The sequence below is a fragment of the Budorcas taxicolor genome, chromosome 16, assembly GCF_023091745.1.
Source record: "Budorcas taxicolor isolate Tak-1 chromosome 16, Takin1.1, whole genome shotgun sequence".
Classification (NCBI taxonomy): Eukaryota; Metazoa; Chordata; class Mammalia; order Artiodactyla; family Bovidae; genus Budorcas; species Budorcas taxicolor.
The window spans coordinates 6,595,611-6,616,373 of record NC_068925.1 but is presented as its reverse complement, the minus strand read 5'-3'; the positions used below and the strand labels follow the sequence as shown (position 1 = coordinate 6,616,373).

The following is a 20,763-nucleotide window of genomic DNA, read 5'->3' as shown; positions in this document are numbered from 1 at the left end:
ATGAGCTGCTGGGAAAACACTTAAGGACGACAGTGACTCTGAAAGACTGGAAAAGAGACTAGCAAAACTGGTCACAAAGGATTTTTACCTTGAAGAATTCAGGGGAATACTTTGAGAGGAAGAAGGCAGTTAGAGATAGAAACTCAAGATTCAAACAGGCGCACGGAAAAGCACACTGCCCAGTGGACTGCGTGTCTCTGTATCAAGATTTTTAAAAGGGATAACAGGCCAACTCTTGTCCAAGCCTCAGCCCAAACGAGCGGCTCCTCCTCCCGGCCCTCGGCTGTGGTTAAAGGCTCTCTATTGGCTCTCAGCGAGGGAAGGAGGGCCAGAGGCGATTGGCCAAGTGAGCCGACCCCGCCCGCGCCCTCCCCGGGGAAACAGCTGGAAGCCGACGAGGGCAGGGAGGCCTGGGATTGGCTGGGCGTCGGGCAGGGTGGGGTGAGGCCGCGCGGGTGAAGCCTTTACCTGTCCAGGTGAGTCAGGAAGAGGTCACAAGAAGAAAGCAGTAGGCGACTGGGCACGCTGTCTCTGTCTCCGTCTCTGCCCTTTGTAATACAAGGGTATTCTCTTCTTTTCCTCTCTTCAGTCACCCATTGAAGGTGAGTTAATTACTAACCAACTATTGCTTACTCTGCAGCAAGAGTCGGGGTCTTCGTGGGAAGTCAGAACTGCAGAGTTGAGCCCTTTATAACGCACCTGGGGGACTTTCCTCTCTCTTCCTCAACTCTCTGAGTCCAGCAGTGCACCAGAGTAGGTTGATAGCTGGAGACGGGAGTGCTTTTCTGGAGACCGGGGCTGAGACGCATTTGTTTATTTTTTTTTTATTTCTTTTTTTTTCATCTGCCTGTTTAGGTTGGATAAAGCATATTGTGCAGACAAGAAAAGAATACAGGTTTGCTTTAGAAATCTCCATTTCTGCGCCGTTGAAATTGAGTTGTGATTTTGGAAGAGAATAGTTGGAGTAGACGGAGTAGAAATGGAAAATCGCCCAGGGGAGGAAAAGTGCCTTGGTTTTCCATTGCATTTCTAACAAGAAATTTTCCCATAGCTTTATCAACTCAATGTCTATCTTTATTTAAATAAAAGGTGCAGTGTGTGTGTGTTCAATGTGTGTGTGTGTGTGTGTGTGTGTGATAATGAGCTCCTTGTGGAAGGGTGTGTAAGGTGTGAGCCATGCTAGGTTGTTTGTAAGGCAATGTGAGGTTTGGTTACATTGAAAAAACTCCAAGTCAGGTTACCAGCTCATCTTTGGAAACCCACGGATAATCTGGTTGCAAAGTCAAGCCTATTTGAGTTCAACCTCATTAAATTTCTTACTTTGCCTGTTAATAGACACAAGGACTGGCAAACTGGAAGCTACTCAACTGTGCCAGGGCCCCACCCACATTAATACTTCACCATAGCATGTCAAGTCTAGTAGGAATTCCGGGAGGGGTTCAGGCCAAAGCAGTGTGGCAGGGTCCAGAGAGGAGAGCCAGACCAGTGCCGTGGTTTTGCTTTGCGTTCCTTCAGGTGTCTTGATTGGCAGTATGTGTGGCAGAGCTCCCCACACAGGGACACTGGGTGTAGAAGTCAAGTCAGAGTAACAAGTCAGCTCTCCGTCATCTAGCTTGTGGGGGTTAACACTCTCTTCCTTAACTTCATGCCTTTTCCTCCTGCTTCCAGAAAAAGGGAAGTGGAAAGCTCTAGTGTCAGGATCCCAGAGCCTGGCACGCAAGCCCTGAATGAATATATTGGGTTTCTTCCTGGCACCTGAACCCTTAGGCTCTAGCTCAGCCCACACCCCAGAACCAGCCCGCCAAGCTCACTGACTAAAGGCTGCCATAGATGGTGACCTTGTCAGCAATAAAGATGAGCTGCAATGTCAAGCAAAGCTCTTCTGCACAGGGGATGTTTCCACCCCACTCTCTCTCAAATCCACTGGTGAAATAGGCAATTGTACAATTGCCTAAACTTACATGGAAACCTGCCCATGTGCTTGTGGAGAGGGATACACATACAGCGCACCTTTTAGTCTTCTTGGCCTCCTTAGGATGTTCTCCAGCCCAAGGTCAGCAGGAGACCTGGAGACCTGGAGACAGGAAATCTCTTTGACCACTGGGGAGAGAGATGAGTTCTTAGAGGATTTGGGGGTGGTTTCATGGCAGGAAGGTGGCAAGGGGGCCTTCAGATTGTTCAGGAGGTACAGAGAAACCAAATAGGAGTGAGGCTGAAACCCTCTTCCCACCCCACCCCGTCCAGATGCCAGAATGCCACATGCCTTTTTTTAACTCTCCTCCAAGGCTTGGCTGGCTTCAGGGAGTAGTTAATATTTAATATGCCTTTGCACGGGTGACCCTGATACAGGCTGTGTACATCTCTTAATCCATTCCTTTCTCCCCTCAAGCTGCCCAAAGAGGTCAAGTGTTCAAAGATACCAAACTCTCACCTTGAGTGTTGCACCTGTTGCTCCACTTATCAAGTAGAAATACCTCAGATTTCAATGGCTGACCTGAAACAGCCCCCAAGTTTCAAGGTGGTAAAGTTGGTGAAAGGAGATGCAGCATCCAGGTCAGGTCAGCCTGGTGAGGGGAGAGGGAGTAGGAAGAAGAGAAGGCGTCTTCACAGTTCAGACTTTGGGGATCAGAACACTAGGTGTGGAGAGGGGGTGCAAACACACTGGGGCTCATTCAGCTTTGGTTTCAGGTTCAAGTTAATCTCTGTGGTGATTCTGTTGCGCTTACTTGAGCATCAGCGGCATTTAATGTCATTTCTTTACTCTGGAAATATCTGTTGTTGGGACAAAAAGCTGGCCTGGATGCATAAAGCTGAATCAAAAGAGGATGTTCCTGGGGTTTTCAGTGTTTCATCAAGGGTGGCCAATGGTCCTTCTTTAGGTACATGGCCCTCTTGCGTGCGGAAAGCCTTTGTGATACCCTCTAGAAGGGCTGGGAGCCACAGGCTGTCCCATACATGCAGTTATATAGATTGTTTCATACTTCCCACAGGAAGGGGTTAGAAAGAACCCCAGCTTTCTTAGCTGTCAAGTGGAAAAAATGTCACACCCTGCCTAAGCTAGCAGTTTTTTTAAAAAAACTCAATTAGCATATCTGAAAGCACTTTATCAACTATACCCTGCTGTGTTTTTTGAAGCAATGCTGTTCATATTGTTTCTATCTCTTCCAGCTGCTTCAAGCCATCCTTGGTTCCAAAGTGAGAGTGTGATAGGCTGCCCTGGGAGGAAGGAGATGTTAGCAAACCCCTGTAAAGTCCGATGCATGCTTGGGAGAACAAGGCAGTCATTTTTCTCTGAAAGGAAAAGGCAGCATCTGCTCATCTGTTCACAGAGAACATTCCATTAATTACAGTGAGTCACTTTTAACAGTTACTGCCCCAGTGTTACAGATAGGAAAGTTAGAGCCAATAAAACAGACCCTTGGATCTACACTGACTTCTTGGAAACATTATCTTTGTCTTAATAAAGTTTTGCATGCCCTGGGCCTCCTGAGGGCTAATAAATGTTACTGTAACTGAAAGTGTTTCCCAAAATTCCATTAAGCCATATATTTTCTGGGAAATAAAATATTTGAAGAAGAGCTTGCAGTAATAGTGTAGAAGCCAAAAAAGAGACCTTCCAACAGTGCAACTCAGTAGACTCCAGAATGAACGACAAGTCTCTTCATCTAGCATTTTTTGAGTGCCTTCTGTGTGCCTTGGCTAATGGATGAGAGATGAGAGATGGATTCTCTTTGTTGGTCTCAACCCTACAGAATGTTAGAAATGAGTTAGTACTTTTGGAAGTCAGTGACCTAGTCAGTCATTAATGGAGAGGCTAGCTGAGGTGACTGAACGTCATCTCGCGTGACTTCTCGCATTTGTTTCATTGGGGTTTTGGATAATGGGAAACTCATGAAGGAGCTCGTGAAGGAAACCCAGGAGTTATCTTCACCCGTGTTGGTTCATCACTGCACTTCATCTCTGTCCCCTGTGGTCCCCTCTGTCTCTCCTAAGAGGCTCTGGGCCCTCATGAACTACACATATCTTGCTTATAAGGGATCATCCCTCTTCCTCCTCCATTGTTCTGCCCCTCCCTGCCTGTGGCACTTGAAGGCCTCCTCCCCAGCAGGAGAGGAGCTCTGGGAGGCCCTGTGCTTGTCAGCTCGAGGTGGTTGGCAGGCTGACTCCCCCAGCACAGCCCAAACCTGAGTTTGGCATTGTAAGCAATTGTTGGTACAGGCTGAAAAGACAACCTGCCCTAGAATCTGAACCCCAAATCTCAAGATGTCAAATCAAATTCAGTTTTCCAGGACATTTTTCCTCGTACTGGGAGCATAGGAAAGATAGTAGAAAATAAGACACAGCATTGTGAGGAAAACATGGATTCAGAATCCAACAAACTATATTCTAATTCTAAACTCTTCCCCCATGTCCGTTCTTGATCTTGGAACTGTCTTTTAATCTTAATTCTTCTAGAATTTCATTTTAACATGGGAGAGTTACCTTTGGCTTTTCCAACTATGGTGGAGTTTTCCCCACAAACGAGCATATGAAAACCCCCAGGACTTCCTGAAGATAGATGGCACTAACCTTCCTTTGCTATTTCTGTTGGCTCAATGAAATTGAAGCCGTTCTTTCCCTATGAGTTGGAGTTGGAAGGAAGCTACCTAGGACTTTGCTCTTGTTCATTTGAGACAGGTTAGGGAATCTCATTGGGAATAAGTGCAGCCTCAGGGTGGGTGATGCGTGAGAGAGGAACTAGGTCTGTGTCAACCCCTGGGGTGCTGTGCACACACCTCCCAGACTTGGGCAATGATGGTGGCTATGCTGGGAGTCATCGCAATGGTGTTGATGACATGGCTATGGTAGCAGCTGACGATTACAGGGCTGCACACTGCACAAAGTGTTTTAAATGGAGTATCTCATTATAAATTCATGACAATCCTTTGAGGTAGGTACTATTATGCCCTGTTCCTTAAAAAAAAAAAAAAGAAAAAAACTTTTGTTTCCCTTGCTGCAGTCTACTTTGATCCAAGTTGGATCTTGTCTTTTTCGTATTACAAAAACAGTAATAGTTACTCATTTATTCCCTAAGCATTTGCTAATTTACTACCAACTAAACTGTGCTAACTGTTCTCATTTAATCTTATTATAATGAGGAAAAACAGACTCAGAGTAATTTGCCTCAAATCACATCACTGTAAATGTTGAAACTGGAATTGGAACCCAGATCCAGCTACTCTCTAGAACCCAAGGTTTAACCCTTGTAATACCAATGCTAGTAATGAAAATCTAGGTTAAGTTCCCTGGTTCAGAGAAAAAAAGTGACTGAGAGAAATGATGGTGTCTCCCTTCTGCTGAACTGCTTCTCCGCCACCTAAGTCCGTCCTCCTGCATGTGTGTGTCCAGCTTGTGTGTCCCTGGTGCAGGCTGGGGGTCAGGGTCTGGGCATGGCTGAGCATGGCCCCTTCCAGCTCTCTGCTTGCTTGGCGTCCCGGGCGCCACGCTGCTTCAGGGCCTGGGCAGAGCCTCACTGGAGCCTGGCTCAGCTCACACATGGCTTTGATTCTTCTCTTTTCAGGCCCAGCCTGGGACATTCTTCACTTCCCTTCACTTCCCCTCTGGGAGCCCCTTTCACCACCCCTGCATCTTGCTTCAGGCGATGCCCGAGAGGGAGCTGTGGCCAGCAGGGCCTGGCCTGGAACCCACGACCCGCGTCGGCAGCTGCGACAGTATGATGAGCACCACCTCCACCCGCTCTGGATCTGTACGTACTGTCTCTGTCTGCAGCCTGGCCTACTCTCTGCACCCTGCCCTCCCCTGCCCTGCCCTGCCCTGCCCACCACCGTCCTTGCTTACTGCTCCTTGTCTTTCATCTTCCTTGTCAGGGAGTGTGAAGCACGCCAGGCAGTATTTTGCCTCTGAGTCACCCCCGCTTCTATAGAGAATAGGGTGGGACAACCCCAGAGAGTAATAAGACAAATGAGACTTTTTCCCAGTTCTCATTAGGTTGGGAGGTATAACTGAGATGAGAGAATGGGTCAGTGATCTCAGGCCACAGTGGAAACAGAATGTAGATCCCTGTGGATTCCTCAAATCCTCTGCAATGAGCAGCCTCACTTCAGTCTTCCACAAAGATCAAAGAGCACAGAGCAGTTAAGAGCCTGGGTTCTGGAGCCAAGCAGATCTGGGTTCTCTACTTAGAAGCTCCATGATCTTGGGCAAATCCCTTTATTTCTCCAAGTTTCAGTTTTAGGATGAGGATAATGTTAATACCAAATTCATAGGGTTCTTGAGAGGAATAAATGAAACACATCTGAAGCATTTAGTACCTGCCTCTATCTAGAAAAGAAATAGTCTGTCTGTCAGTAGAGATTGGGAATCTTCCAAAATCATTGTGTTTATTTGTGACATGTAATAAATTGTAGTTTTTCTGGGCATGGATTTAAATCTCAATTACTATAAGATTGGTGTCAAAAAATAAGTCTGCCCTATGTCCAAATGTAAGCATTCTTTTGTTATGGGTACTCATCATATACATGATAACCCTTGATAATGTATACTTTATTGCTCTATATCCTGTATGTAGAGATATTTCAAAGTTAAAAGATCATAATGACCTCTACTGAATGTTGAAGATGTTTAGTATAGTTGGTGAGTTTTGATATGCAAAAATGGAGTAGAAAAAGCAGCACCTAATGTACAAAAGCTGAAAGTGCAGACAATCTGTATAGAATTTCTTTTTGACCCTAGATGATGGGGCGACAGAGATAGCTTCCTGTCTGTTAGGCAGAGACCAACGTGAATAGTTACATAGCACTGGACACAGAATGTGGCAGGAGTTAAAGGCTGTCAAAATGAATCATCCACAAAGGAGAAAATCAGAGATGGAGTCTTGGCAAGACTATTTTAGGAAGAAGAGAGCACTAAAGAAGATTTTGTTCACAGAACCTCCAGAGCCAGCATCCAGGCTTCTAAGGGCTATCTCTGGGACTTCCCTTGACATGTAGGTCTCCCTCAATCAACTGACAGATGACTCCTTATGGAGCCTGAGGGACTGGAAAGGTCATTCCAACAACCATTTCCCCTCCACCTGAGATATCTTCAGGGTTTTCTCAAAATCCTTCCTGGCCATCTCAATGAGTCTGAAGAATATATATCTCTGCAGGGACTCAAACGTTAGGAAGAGGGGTAGAGACGCTAAGAAGGGACTCAGGCCAAATCTCCTGTATTCCCATTTTTGTCCTCCCTTCAACCTTCAACGTTGGAGAACAACTATTCCATGGGTCTTCCTGGCCTTGCAGAACACGGCAGTAAGCATCTGACATGGCCATAACCTGTTCTCCCAAACATGCCTGTGTGCTTTTTCATAATTAAAACATGTATCTCAATTTCTGCATAATATTTAATACTAAGTTGCTCTCCCCTCTCCCCATACCAGTCTGTCCACCTTCCTCCCTTAAGTTAATATTTGCTTAAGAAATTCACACTTTGTTTTAACGTTAGCCAGAGCCAAATGCCATCAGGAAAGTAAATACACAAGGGGAAAAAAAATTCTGCATGGAATGCATTTCAAAGTCAAGTATAAATTATTTAGTGAATTTATCTGTGACTCGTCGTGCCACTGTTCCTATTGGCCTGTCAGCGAGTAGTTGACTCTCTTTCCTGTTTGTTCTCATGCTGTCCTTGACATGCCAGATCAAGGATGCAGAAGTGCTTTGAAAAGTTCAAAGTAATGCCATTTTAGGTATTGCTTCAGGTTTAAGATCAAATCATTATGTTACACACAAAGTTGAAGTACTTGACATAGGTCACACAGAGGAAGTAAAATTAGAACCCGGGACCTTCTAATCTGTGCCTGGAAGCATTCCACCCAGGACTTAGCAAATGAAAAGCCCTTTGCAGTCTTCCTGCCCAGCTGTCGGAGCTGGGTGCCAAGGGGACCACAGCCCGACAGGCTCTGCCCTCCCGGTGCTTGCGGCTTCAGGAAGCAGCTCCAGCAGGTCTGCAGAGTGGCATGGTGGTCCGGCTCTTCGGCATTCCTTCCCCAAGGCAGGGTGGCTCTTGGGCCCCACCAGTTTCTGGAGAGCTGCCTGTCACAGCTCCCCCGCCCTCTCCTCACTCCAGAGTGACAGCAGCTACGATTTCCTGTCCGCTGAAGAGAAGGAGTGTCTGCTCTTCCTGGAGGAAACCATTGGCTCCCTGGACACTGAGGCTGACAGCGGGCTGTCCACTGACGAGTCTGAGCAAGCCACAACTCCCCAAGGTCCCGGAGCACTGCCCACGACCCAGCCTGCCCCCCAGGGTAAGACAGACTGTCTAAAAAACCAAAAAAATACTACATCTTCCTGGCCGCTTTCCGTCTTGTCTGCCCTCTGCTCTGAGTCATGGGCAGAAGAAGGAACAAACACTCTCCTCTCTACTTGGGGCTAGAATAAAGCCTTGTCCTTGGGGGGAAGGAGGGATTGTCCAAGACAGCTTCTTGTGTCTTTGTACGAAGTATCAAAGTCTGGGAGGGAAGGGGATTTGACCGGCTCCCACTCTCTTATGGAGACATTCTAAAGCCATATGACCACCGAGGTGGGAGAGAGAAGCAGTGAGGGGTGGGTGGGTGGCTCTGGAAAACCTGAGTCAGTCTGGGGAGCTAATCTGGGTGACCCAGAGGATGAGGCTGCAGGAGATAAGCAGAGGGAGGGGCTCCCTTAATTTCAGTGGGTGGCACCTTGAGGGCCTTGTGAGAGAGTGTGGAATGATGTTGTGGCTCAGTAGATGGAGACAAAGATGGCATGTAAGTGTGGCCACACATCCCAGGAAGACAGCCCCATTGGCATTAGGACTGCCATCACCTCATACACTTGGGAAATATTTATTGACAATATGTTAGACCCACTGTCTCTGGTGATACAGCAGGCTGATTTCCTGGCCCAGTGGGCCTGGTGCTTATGCTTACTCACTGGAAGGAAAGAGCCCGTATCACCCTGTGGTGCAGGGACAGCTGTGGCCATTACAGAGTCATCCAGGTGTTTACAGGAAGTGGAGGTGGAAGAAGGCAGATGCCTGGTGGGGCGAGAGCAAATCACCTGTTGATGCTGTTCAAGCTCAGTGCTTCCACTGGACTCAGTTACCTGGGAGCCCCAGGACAGCGGGAGGGACTGTCCTGAATCCCAACCATCCTGTATCTGCAGAGGTTAGGAAGAGCCTGAGTCAGGGACACAGAGCTGTCTGGGCTGCCCTTTGCCCAGCCACCAGGAAATGCTAATCCCTGGTTGAAGGAAATCTGCTAGGATTGATCTGTTGTCTAAATGATATCCAGACAAAAGCGTTGTCCTTCAAGAACAAAGAAACAACAACGACAACAACAAGCAGACAAAACCCGTCCATTGCGACTTGGAGATCAGAGTGTGGGAAGTGTTTCCTCTCCCCTTGACAGCAGGGTTCTCACTGCCTACTCTTCTTCACCTGTTCCCCTGACTCTTACAGGACATCCCAAGGAGACAACTGGCCAAGGACCAGAGCCAAAAAGAGTGACTCCGTTCAGCTCAGCTCATCCACCCGGGCCCCAAAGCCTGGGCCTCAGGTCTGGCTCCTATAGCCTCCCCAGAAATATCCACATCGGCAGAAACCAGAACCTCAGAAAAAGCACCACCCTGACTAACAGCCATAATCCAGGGGGATCCGAGGGACTTGTCTCGGCACCTGAGACAGAGCGGGTCAGCCAGAGCCGTGAGCCCAGCCAGGCACTGGCCGCGCCCCCAGACACTGCCCTTGAGCTGGACGGAGCGCTCATCCCCCCACCGGAGGCTTTCCAGGACATCCAGCCCGAGCAGCGTGGGCAAGGCAGCCTGCCCAGAGGACCAGGGGAGCTGAGCCCCAGGCCCCAGGTCCACCCATCACTTAGCTCCCAGAGAAACAGGAAGCCCGCTCCAGAGGCCATGTCCCAAAAAGCCAGTGAGAAAGGTTCAACCGGGGAACCTGCGCCACCTCGGCCTCTTCCCCTGGTGTCCTCTCAGGATGCAGGCACTGGAGATGCGGCCGTCCTGTCAGGGGGCCATCCAAGTGCCCGGCCGGCCCCCCTCACGGCCCCTAAGCCCCGGAAACTGCCACCAAACATTGTCCTGAAGAGCAGCCGAGGCAGTTTCCACAGTGACCCCCGGAACCGGCTGTCCTGCCACTTGGAGGCTGCACCCGGGGACCCCAGCCCTACCTCGTCCTCTCTGCAGGAGCAGAGGAAGGCACGCAGGGAAGCACTGGAGAAGCTGGGGCTGCCGCAGGACCAGGAGGAGCCCAGCCTCCGCTTAAGCAGGCCCTCCATCAGGCTCAAGGAGACTGGCACTCAGGCCGAGTCCCCGGCCCCAGCTCAGGTCCCCGGAAGGGCCCCGGCCCCTGCACCCAAGCAGGGCCCTTCTCCCGGGAAAGCACCAGCTCTGGCCCAACCGCCTTCTCCAGGCAAGGTTCTGGTTCCCACCCAGGAACCCACTCCAGGGACAGCTCCAGCTGCCAAATCCATGCCAATTCCTGTCCCAAAGGGCCCACAGGCACATGGTCCCCTGACTCAGCAAAAGCCAGAGTCTGGGCTGACCCTCCAGGAGAGTGGCGTCCCTGGCCTCAGACAGATGAGCTTCAAGTCCAACACCCTGGAGCGGTCAGGCATTGGGCTGAGCAGCTACCTCTCAGCCGAGAAGGCTCCCAGCCCCCAAACCAGCACCTCTCTGGAAAAAGTCTCCTACCTGGACCGGATCTCGCCTAGCATCTTGCGTAATTCCCGGCCACGCCCGGCCTCCTTGGGCACTGGGAAGGACTTCGAGGGTATCCAGGTGGGCAAGCTGGCTGACCTGGAGCAGGAGGGGGCCCCCAAGCGCCTGTCTTACCAGGGGCAGAGCCGAGACAAGCTGCCCCGGCCCCCCTGTGTCAGTGTCAGGATCTCCCCAAAGGGAGTGTCAGATGAACACAGAAGGGAGGCGCTGAAGAAGCTGGGACTGCTGAAGGAGTAGGCCGCTGGCCACCAGCCCCACCCACACAGCCCCTCCCCGCACCCCACTGCCCAGGCTGGGACCCAGAGCACGACTCAGGAGCTGCACGGGGTCAGCTCGTCTCCAGTGGTCTCCTCTCGCTGGGGGAGAGACTGGACTACACATTTATATTCCGAGCAGCTGTGCCAATGAAAGTGAAGCCGCTCAGTCATGTCTGACTCTTTGCAACCCCGTGGACTGCACCCCAGAGGAGACTACAGGCTCCTCCATCCATGGGATTCTCCAGGCAAGAGTACTGGAGTGGGTTACCATTGCCTTCTCCAGGGGATCTTCCTGACCCAGGGATTGAACCTGGGTCTCCTGCATTGCAGGCAGACGCTTTACCGTCTGAGCCACACAGGAAGCCCTCGGTGCCTGTGCAAATGGCTGTGTGTGTGTGTGTGCGTGTGTGCGCGTGTGTGTGTGTGTATTATAGGCTGTATATATCACTGATGCTATTTATATGACACAAGAAGTCATTGCTCAGAATTCTGCTCTGGTTGAAAATTTTCTTATGTCGGGTAGAGTTCAGCCTAGAACTGAGTGGAGAGGCATGGCTGAGCCTGAGAAAAATAGTCAAATGAGACAGTAGATGTACCCGTGACATTAGGCAAATGCAGGGTCACGTGAAATGTGGTGCCCCCAGAATGCCTGCAATGGATGGAGACTGGCTCAGCCCTTGCTGGAGTCCCCTCTCGCTTCAGGCCTTCTGGACAGGGGGCCACAGCCAAGGAGTCTGTTTGTGGCCCTCTCACTGTCCTTAGTCCCAAGGATCAGACACATCCTGACACTCTTGTTGGTCTGTGGAGGCAGGATGAATGTCTACACATCACACTTCCCCTGGGAAGGGTCTTGTCCTTGGGCTTGTTAAACTCAGTAATAAACTGCAACAGGCCCTGACTCCGAGATCCCTGTTTTTCCTGCTCTGGATCTCCCATCTGCACAGGACTGAAGCCAGGGCTGGGTCAACAGTGAGTTAGGAACTCAAGCCTAGAGACATTGTAAATACCAAGAAACTCTTGAAAGCCTTTGTCTACATGATTGCAAGTTATTTTTTGATTTCCTCAATTCCTATGGAAAATCAGCACATTACATTCTCTGCTAATTATTTATTTATAGACTGTCAGAGCTGAGAGGGGCCATAGAGACACTCTAATCCAATCCTTTTAGGGAAGGGAAGTGACTCATCATGGTCACTGTGCCATTAGTGACAGAGCTGAGATCAGAGCTGGGGCTCCCATTTCCACCCACACTGCAGGCCCCTCCCCTCCCCTTGTCCCCTGTGTCCACACAGCACCCTCAGGACTGGCAGTCACCAGCAGAAGTCTAACCTGAAAGGTCTTTAAGCTCTAAAGTGTATTCTGAAACAGCAGAGATTAAATGTTCAGGATCATATTTAGTATTGTGGCTTCTTATTTAATTTGGGAAAGTAGCCGTCTAATGACTCATATTAATCCCAAATTCCCTGACCAAGTCGTGCAACTTGCAAATATGCCAGAGGGTACTGTGGGTAGGCAGTGCGGGCTTACAAATATAAGCTTGAAGATCGGACATAGCTGGACATAGCCCCTGCTTCCCCTCAGGAAATAAATACTGTTCAGAGACATGACCTGGTTGGAGTCCACGATGCCCAAATATGGGGGTCGGATAAAGGGAAGCGGGTTGAAAATGTACCCTGTAGGTCTGCTGAGCATTTCTGGACCATGTCCTTAGGGACCCAACACATCAAGGCTTAGTGTTTCTGAAAATGATGAGAGGGTTAAGGTAAGGACAACAAATGACTGCGCCCTGCTCTGGCATGTCGGGTGTGGGTGCATGTGAGGTGTGGCTGTGACAGTTTCTGTGTACACTCCACACACACACACATACACAGACACACACCCAAAAGCCTACCACCTTGCTCCTGGCCCTGGGTGAGAACCAGGCCTGTCACAGCCAACGGGGTCTCCCATGATGGGCTCAGTCACGTATTATCTCAGAACCTCCCCACCCCAGCCTCCAAGAGAGAAGGCCTTTCCTGCATGGTCCACCACAATGCATTGAGTTGAACTGCTTCTTAAGATGCAACCTGATGAAAGCTCACTTTATTTTTTATTAATTTCTGTGATAAACAGGGAAGCTTGGGACTAGCTCTAAAGTATGACTTGGTAGAAACCTGGGGCCCTGGCACCAACACAAGGTTGACTAACATAGGTTGGTCAGGGGCACCTCCTGTTAAATCCCACTTCAGGGAGGGCAGCTTCACTCCCAGACACAGCCGAGTTACACAGCCTACTCTCCTGTTCTGTATTCTCATCCTGCCCAGTTCCCCAAATCTCCCAGTTTGAGATTCTCCCACTCCCCTCCCTGTGGAGAACCATGCTTTCCCATGTCCTCGGCCTTCAAAGAGAATGTTTTGCTCTAAGGTTGGTCTTTGGGATTCAAGGATTGCATAATAATTGGATGATAAATAATATCCAATAAATAATTGGATAATAAATCCAAAGACAGTTCTCATTTTGAAGGTCGAGGGGACTCAGAGAGGACATCCACCATCCTGAATTGTATCCATCTTCTTGTTCCAAATAGGATTGCTCTTCATTCAGCTTGAACTGATTGAGGAAGAGCTGGAAGTGGGGTCAGGGTTATTCTTATCCCTTTTTGAAGGATTTCGGGCAGAAGTTTGTAACGGCTATTCATTTGATTTCAAAAGCCACAGTGACAACTCTGTTTCCACATGGCCTTATTTCTCCGCTATACCCTGCCTGGTGCAGTCTTACCAAAAACAGACCATCTGCCAGACAGAGGAGCTGGCCCCTTGTCAGCCCAGCGCAGTGGGGTGGCCCCTTGTCAGCCCAGCATAGTGGGGTGGCCCCTCCTCAGCCCAGCATGGTGAGGTGGGCCCTCCTCAGCCTAGCAGAGTGGGTTCTGTGCCCTCAGATGTGTTGGCAGCTACCCCTCTGAATCACGGCTCATGTGCCGCCCCGGGCATTCTTCAGGCACACACACTGTCCTACACACAGGCCAAGGGATGGGCCCAGACAGCTCTCAGATGGCCCCCTCCAGAGTGGAATGTGTGGTCTGGCAGATGCCACCCTGGGGGTGAATAGGTATGCAAAATCTGTTCATTCCATGGAAGAAGGGCAAGGGAAAGACTGCGGAACAGGCCCAACTTGATGTTATGAGTTAGAGCTGACAGTAAAGATTCAAATATGTGTAAATACGTGAGATGAACCCCTTCATCCTTGGCAGAAGGCAAAGCTGTAGGTTCATAAACTAGAGGAGGAGACCAGGGAGATGCTCAGGAGAAAGCATGACCACCTCAATCAGAATCTAGGGAGGCAGGTAGACACCGTGGCCCCATGATCTCCATGTGAGTGATTCTGGAGCATATACAGCTGGGCTCCATCCACCTCCATCACTTACCAGTCAGGGTACCATGGGGGTGACACTTTAATTTTTGAACATCAGAGCTCTCATCTGCAAGGCAGAAGTAATAATCCTTTCCAGATGGCTGAGATGAACAAATTATATGAAATATCAAAGCTCAGTGCGTGACATAGTGTAGATATCCAATAAGTGATAGTAATATCCCTTCTCAAAGGGAGCAAATGTATACAGGGCTGGAAGCCAAGATCTCATGCAGTCCAGCTCTGAAGAAATCAGAGAAATCTTGCTGCAAATAAAAGTCCAAAGAAACAGGTAGGTTTTGGCAGACTCTCCAAGTGACTCTTTATCCACACCATGGTTCCCAGAATTTGAAAACAAAGAATCAAGAGTGAATCGGCGTTTCTGTCTTGGTGAAAGCTGAACTAATTATTTCCAGCTTCTCTATCCCCAAACCCAGCTTCCCATTTATCATCAATCTCTTGTTGTCCATGACCATATAGTTTACTTCTTTACGCTTTCTTTAACTTCCTTTTGCTGTGGTTCAGGGGAAAAATACAAATCCTGTTCTATGTGTGTGTGTGGTATGCTTAGTCAATCAGTTATGTCTGACTCTTGTGACCCCATAGACTATAGCCCGCCAGGCTCCTCTGTCTATGGGATTCTCCAGGCAAGAGTACTGGAGTGGGTTGCCATTTCCTTCTCCAGGGGATCTTCCCAACCCAGGAATTGAACCCCTGGTTGATTGTAGGCACACTCTTTACCGACTGAGCTACGAAGGAAGCCTTGTGCTATTCTATAGTTATTTGTTGGATTTTTTAATGGAGGAAAAGAATAAACACATATAAGAAGGGAACTCTGGCTAAAATCCAGGAAAAGGTCTTCCCTGGTGATCCAGTGGTTCAGAATCTGCCTGCATATGCATGGGATACAGGGTCAATCCCTAGTCTGGGAAGATTCCGCATGCCAAGGGACACCTAAGTCCGTGGACCACAGTTACTGAGCCTGTGCTCTGGAAGCCCTTGGGCTCTAGAGCCACAGTTACTGAGCCTGCCTGCTACAACTACTGGAGCCCAAGTGCCTAGAGCCTGTGCTTTGCAACAAGAGGAGTCACCACGATTGGAAGCCTGCACTCCCCATCACAGAGTAGCCCTGCCTTGCTGCAACTAGAGAAAGCCCAGGCACAGCAACAAAGACCAAGCATGGCCAAAAATTAACCAACGTTTGAAAATTAGAACGAGACAGAGGTTTCAAGATTCTTGGGGCATTTTGTAAAATAAGGTAGACATCTTTCAGGAATGAATCAGGCTTTCATTAGTTGAAGAAGATATACTGGAAGACCTCTCCAAATCCCTTCTGATATGAGGGCCTATGCATTTCAGGAGTCATCACCACCATCACCATCACTGACTTAGCATGCAAGTGAGTAAAAACAGATGATGTTCTAAATCCCAGCCATCATTCTCTCTTGCTTATTGCCTATCTGGAGCATTGTCTTTATTCACCACTTACCATATATCCAGATTTCAAAATAATCAGAAATGGATTTGTTTTTAAAGCTCAAAAGTCACCTAGTTTAAAATGGAGTACAAAGAATGACGTTTTAATGGATTGAATCCCATAGAAGCAATAACAAACTTGTTGCTGTTGTTATGAGCATAGAAGTAAATGAGAGAATACATTTAAAAAATACTTAGCACATAGCTCAGTAAATAGAATCTACTAATGTTATTATCATATACACATGTAATTCAGATGCCAAAGGGTTTCCCCTTGAGGACTGGATTAATCCTAGCCTGCACCTAAATTCCTCAACCCCAAACAGTCAAAAGCCCTTGTCCAGTTTCCGGAAGCTCCTGCAGCAGGCCTCCCACTTCCGATTCCCCCGTGTTCTCTCTACTTCTGTGATGCTGCTTCTGGGCCTCCCTGCACCTGCCTGCCTTCCCACCCCACACACTGCCCACCCCGGAGCACCCTCACTGTCCCCAAAGCCCAGGCCTCTTACTGATTCCCAAGGAGAACCAAGGTTACGCTTTTTGTTGTTTCCTGAGTTTCTAGCTAAAGATTGAGTGTGAAATGCCAAGGGACCTAAAGTGAGGCACACTGCCTATCACCACCCCAGTGGCTCCCTTTTCCCCTTCTCTGTCCCTCCTGCTATGTTACAATGCACTCAGGAAACCTTCGCCTCCATCTGTACTCATGGTCTGAGCATCTGCCCCAAGAGACTTCTCAACAAATTTCTTATTGAGCTCTGGAAACTGCAGTGTTCACTACCTCCTTACCTTCACCCCAAAGGGTAGGAGGGAGGCTACAACACAAGAGTCTTGCAGCATCTATGCTTCCAGCTCACACTGACCCCACTACACTCTTCCCAAGGGGTTCAGCAGGGCCTCCTTCGGATAGCTCCCTCTCTGTGGATAAGGGGAGAAGTTTGGTCTCCTCTTCCCCTGACACCACTGGTTTTCAGGTGGGGGTTCTTCAGTGTGAGCCAAGGCCCCAGATAGGTCTTGTGAGCTGCGGGAATATCGTCCAGTTGAAGTTAACTCAAATATGGTGTCAGTAACATTTTAGGGTGACTTCTATTGACTGAAAAAGTTGCACAGCCCACAAGCTGACAATTGCATTTTATTTGGTGGATGAAATTGAAGACTTAAGCTCAGGGTGCAGAGAGACTGCTCTGAGAAGAAAGAGAGGAAGCAGGATACATAGTTTTTGCAACAAAGACCAGTTAGCTGGAACATCAAAAGATTACCGTTAGTTAAAGAAAACTAGGTATCTCGAGTTCAAGAGGTAGCACTTTTCTGTGTATGGGAAGATGCAAGAATCTGGGCTCATTGAAATAACCCCTTCTCCATGCACCTCCGTTCTCTGGGACCAGCATCCTGTGCTTTCTCACCCTGGGTCGCCTCAGGGTCCATCACTGGAGGGAGGGGCTGAAGTGCCTGATCGCTTGATGGTGGGCCTCTGTTTCCACCCTGAGTCTCCTCGGGGCTCACCCGCAGGGGTGGCTGTAATGTAACGGCTTGATGACTGCAACATCCTTTGTCTACTGGTATAGCAGTTGACTTTTTCTTTGAGACTAGGAAATCAGGCACAACTCTAGCCCCTAATCTTCTGCCATCCCACCTCCACCTTGAGAGGCAGGGACTGCCCCGTGCCTCTGACCTCACCCTCTGGAACACATCGTCTGGCAGGCACTCTGCTCTGAGGAGCCAGCCTCTTGCAAGAAGTTGGGATGACTACCAAGGTTTTGTTTGTGTTTTTGTTCTGCTGAGAACTGGGGTTTCTACTGAGATTTTAATTGAAAATGTATATTTGGTCTTTGAGCTTCCCTGGTAGCTCAGCTGGTAAAGAATCCCCCTGCAATGCAGGAGACCCCGGTTCGATCCCTGGGTCAGGGAGACCCACCCCCCACCCCAACCCAGAGAAGGGAACAGCTACCCACTCCAGTATTCTTGCCTGGAGAATCCCCTGGACAGAGGAGCCTGGCAGGCTACACAGTCCATGGGCTCATAAATAGTCAAACACGACTGAGTGACTTTCACTTTCGTTTGGTCTTCATCCCCTTTTCTGTCACAAAACTTCTAAAACATTTCCTTTGATGAGAGCAATAAGGGTGTCTTTTGTCGTATTAATGAGGTGACTTTTGGAAAGTCCCTATAGAACCTACGGATAGGGCTTGGTCACCTGAGGAACCAACTTTTAGCCCCACATCTAGCCAGTGATTTACCAGTCATGTCTGAGCAATGAAGCCTCCATAAACACCCAAAAGGATGGGTCTCAGAGAGCTCCCAGGTTGGTGAAGCAGAACACTTCCAAGTGCCACTGTGCCAGGCCCCAAACTCCATGAGGACAGAAGTTCCTTTGTACAAGACCTCACCCTATGCAGCACTTCATCAGTATCCCTTATTCTCCTTTGTAGTATACCAGTAATCCAGTGAGTAAGCTGGTTTCCTGCGTTCGGTGAGTCATTGTAGCAAATGAATGGAACCTTAGGAAGAAGTCACAGGAACCTCTGATTTATAGCCAGGCAGCCAGAAGCACAGGTGAAATGCTGGGCTTGGGATTGGCGTCAGACACGAAGGGCTAACTCTTGTAGAACTGAGCCCTCAAACTGTGGAACCTGATGCTCTCTCAGGGTGGATAGTGTCAGGATTGGGTTAAACTGTAAGACACCCCACTGGTGTCACACTGGAATCAGATACTGGATCCTGCTCCCCACACGACTGTACTCACTCCCTGCCCTGAGTGTCCAGAAGATCAGGGAAGAATTCACATCTTGAGAAATTACTCTTCTGACCTCCCCTCTGTACTTGATGCCTCAGCTGATCCATTTCAAACTTAACACGTCCAAACACAGACCTACATGGGAGACCTCTCGCCAAAGCTGACCCTGTCAATGTTCTCTGTCTCCGCGAACCACACTAGCATCCACCCAATCAGTCAGCCAGTAACCAAAGCATCATCCATGACATCACTCCCAGTAATCAGTCACCAAATTATGACACCATCACCTCCAAAAACATCACTCAAACCTGCCCTCTTTTCTGCTTTTCTGCTACCACTGGAGCTGCACCCGTGTCCCTGCCTCTCACCTGGTCCCCAGCAGCAGCCTCCCAAGTATTCTCTTCACATCCACCCGAGCCTCTCTCCAGTCCCCCTCCACCCAGCACCCACAATGGTCTTTCTATCTGTAGGATACTGCCTTTCATGTAAGAGAAGAGAAACCCTAAGAAAAGGCATGTGTGTCTGCCATTTGTGCGAAAAGAAATACAGGAAGGGTAAACCAAAAACTAGTGTGATTAATCCCTACAGAAGTTGAGTGGGAAAGCTGTTGTAAAAGCACGGAAATGGGAACAGGGTCGGGAGTACGGGTGAGGTTGGTGGAGAACTTAGCTGAGTTTGCCTTTTCTGTATAGTTCAGATTTTATTTTAGAGCCATGGGAATGTTTTGCATATCCAGAAAATTACTGTGTAAATGATAAAGTAGCAACAAGCAGAATGTGTGAGTGTGTGTTTGGAAGAGGAGTGTAGAAGGATCCAAATGGGAATACAGACAGTGAAAAATAAACCTCGCTTTATTAAAAATGAGTAACATAACCACACTCAAAGGAGTGAGGAAGAAAAGAACTAATCTAAGTAAGACTGATTTTTTAAAAGTATTTTTACCATATGTTGTCAAAGGCTAGTGACAAATTCTACTTGATGAATGTGTTTTTCATGTTTATGGATTAGCATTCTGAATTTACTTTATGTGTAATACTAGATTGAACAATCAGTTCAGTTCAGTCACTCAGTCGTGTCCGACTCTTTGCGACCCCATGAATCGCAGCACGCCAGGCCTCTCTGTCCATCACAAACACCTGGAGTTCACTCAAACTCATGTCCATGGAGTCAGTGATGCCATCCAGCCATCTCATCCTCTGTCGGCCTCTTCTCCTCCTGCCCCCAATCCCTCCCAACATCAGAGTCTTTCCCAATGAGTCAGCTCTTTGCATGAGGTGACCAAAGTATTGGAGTTTCAGTTTTAGCATCAGTCCTTCCAAAGAACACCCAGGACTGATCTCCTTTAGAATGGACTGGTTGGATCCCCTTGCAGTCCAAGGGACTCTCAAGAGTCTTCTCCAACACCACAGTTCAAAAGCATCAATTCTTCAGCGCTCAGCTTTCTTCACAGTCCAACTCTCACATCCATACATGACTACTGGAAAAACCATAACCTTGACTTAGACAGACCTTTGTTGGCAAAGTAATATCTCTGCTTTTGAATATGCTATTAGGTTGGTCATAACTTTCCCTCCAAGGAGTAAGCATCTTTTAATTTCATGACTGTAATCACCATCTGCAGTGATTTTGGAGCCCCCAAAATAAAGTCTGACACTCTTTCCACTGTTTCCCATCTATTTCCCATGAAGTGATGGGACCAGATGCCATGATTTTCGTCTTCTGAATGTTGAGCTTTAAGCCAGCTTTTTCACTCTCCTCTTTCACTCTCATCAAGAGGCTTTTTAGTTCCTCTTCACTTTCTGCCATAAGGGTGGTGTCATCTGCATATCTGAGGTTATTGAGATTTCTCCCGGCAATTTTGATTCCAGTTGTGCTTCTTCCAGCCCAGCGTTTCTCATGGTGTACTCTGCATATAAGTTAAATAAGCAGGGCGACAATATACAGCCTTGACGTACTCCTTTCCCTATTTGGAACCAGTCTGTTGTTCCATGTCCAGTTCTAACTGTTGCTTCCTGACCTGCATACAGGTTTCTCAAGAGGTAGGTCAGGTGGTCTGGTATTCCCATCTCTTGAAGAATTTTCCACAGTTTATTGTGATCCACACAGTCAAAGGCTATGACATAGTCAATAAAGCAGAAATAGATGTTTTTCTGGAACTCTCTTGCTTTTTCCATGATCCAGT

The 20,763-nt window shown here is 48.4% G+C and overlaps 1 protein-coding gene and 1 non-coding gene across 2 annotated transcripts; one reads left to right on the top strand and one right to left on the bottom strand.

Annotated features, from left to right (window-relative positions):
• The first annotated feature begins 5,641 nt into the window (after positions 1–5,641).
• On the top strand, positions 5,642–10,970 carry C16H1orf116 (chromosome 16 C1orf116 homolog). The gene is made up of 3 exons (XM_052654227.1): positions 5,642–5,746; positions 8,107–8,284; positions 9,460–10,970. The coding sequence occupies exons 1-3, from the start codon at positions 5,642–5,644 to the stop codon at positions 10,968–10,970; spliced, it is 1,794 nt and encodes a 597-aa protein (XP_052510187.1).
• Positions 10,971–11,279: 309 nt separating this feature from the next.
• TRNAC-GCA (transfer RNA cysteine (anticodon GCA)) lies at positions 11,280–11,351 on the bottom strand. Its single transcript has one exon. It is a non-coding gene; the product is annotated as a tRNA-Cys (tRNA).
• Positions 11,352–20,763: the final 9,412 nt, after the last annotated feature.

What these genes read in the sequence shown, in the direction of transcription:
- C16H1orf116 (XM_052654227.1), top strand. Translation starts at nt 5,642, where the DNA reads ATGCCCGAGAGGGAGCTGTGGCCAGCAGGGCCTGGCCTGGAACCCACG. An exon ending in CCTCCACCCGCTCTGGATCT is followed by an intron (nt 5,747 to 8,106) that starts GTACGTACTGTC and finishes TCCTCACTCCAG; the next exon opens with AGTGACAGCAGCTACGATTT. An exon ending in GACCCAGCCTGCCCCCCAGG is followed by an intron (nt 8,285 to 9,459) that starts GTAAGACAGACT and finishes TGACTCTTACAG; the next exon opens with GACATCCCAAGGAGACAACT.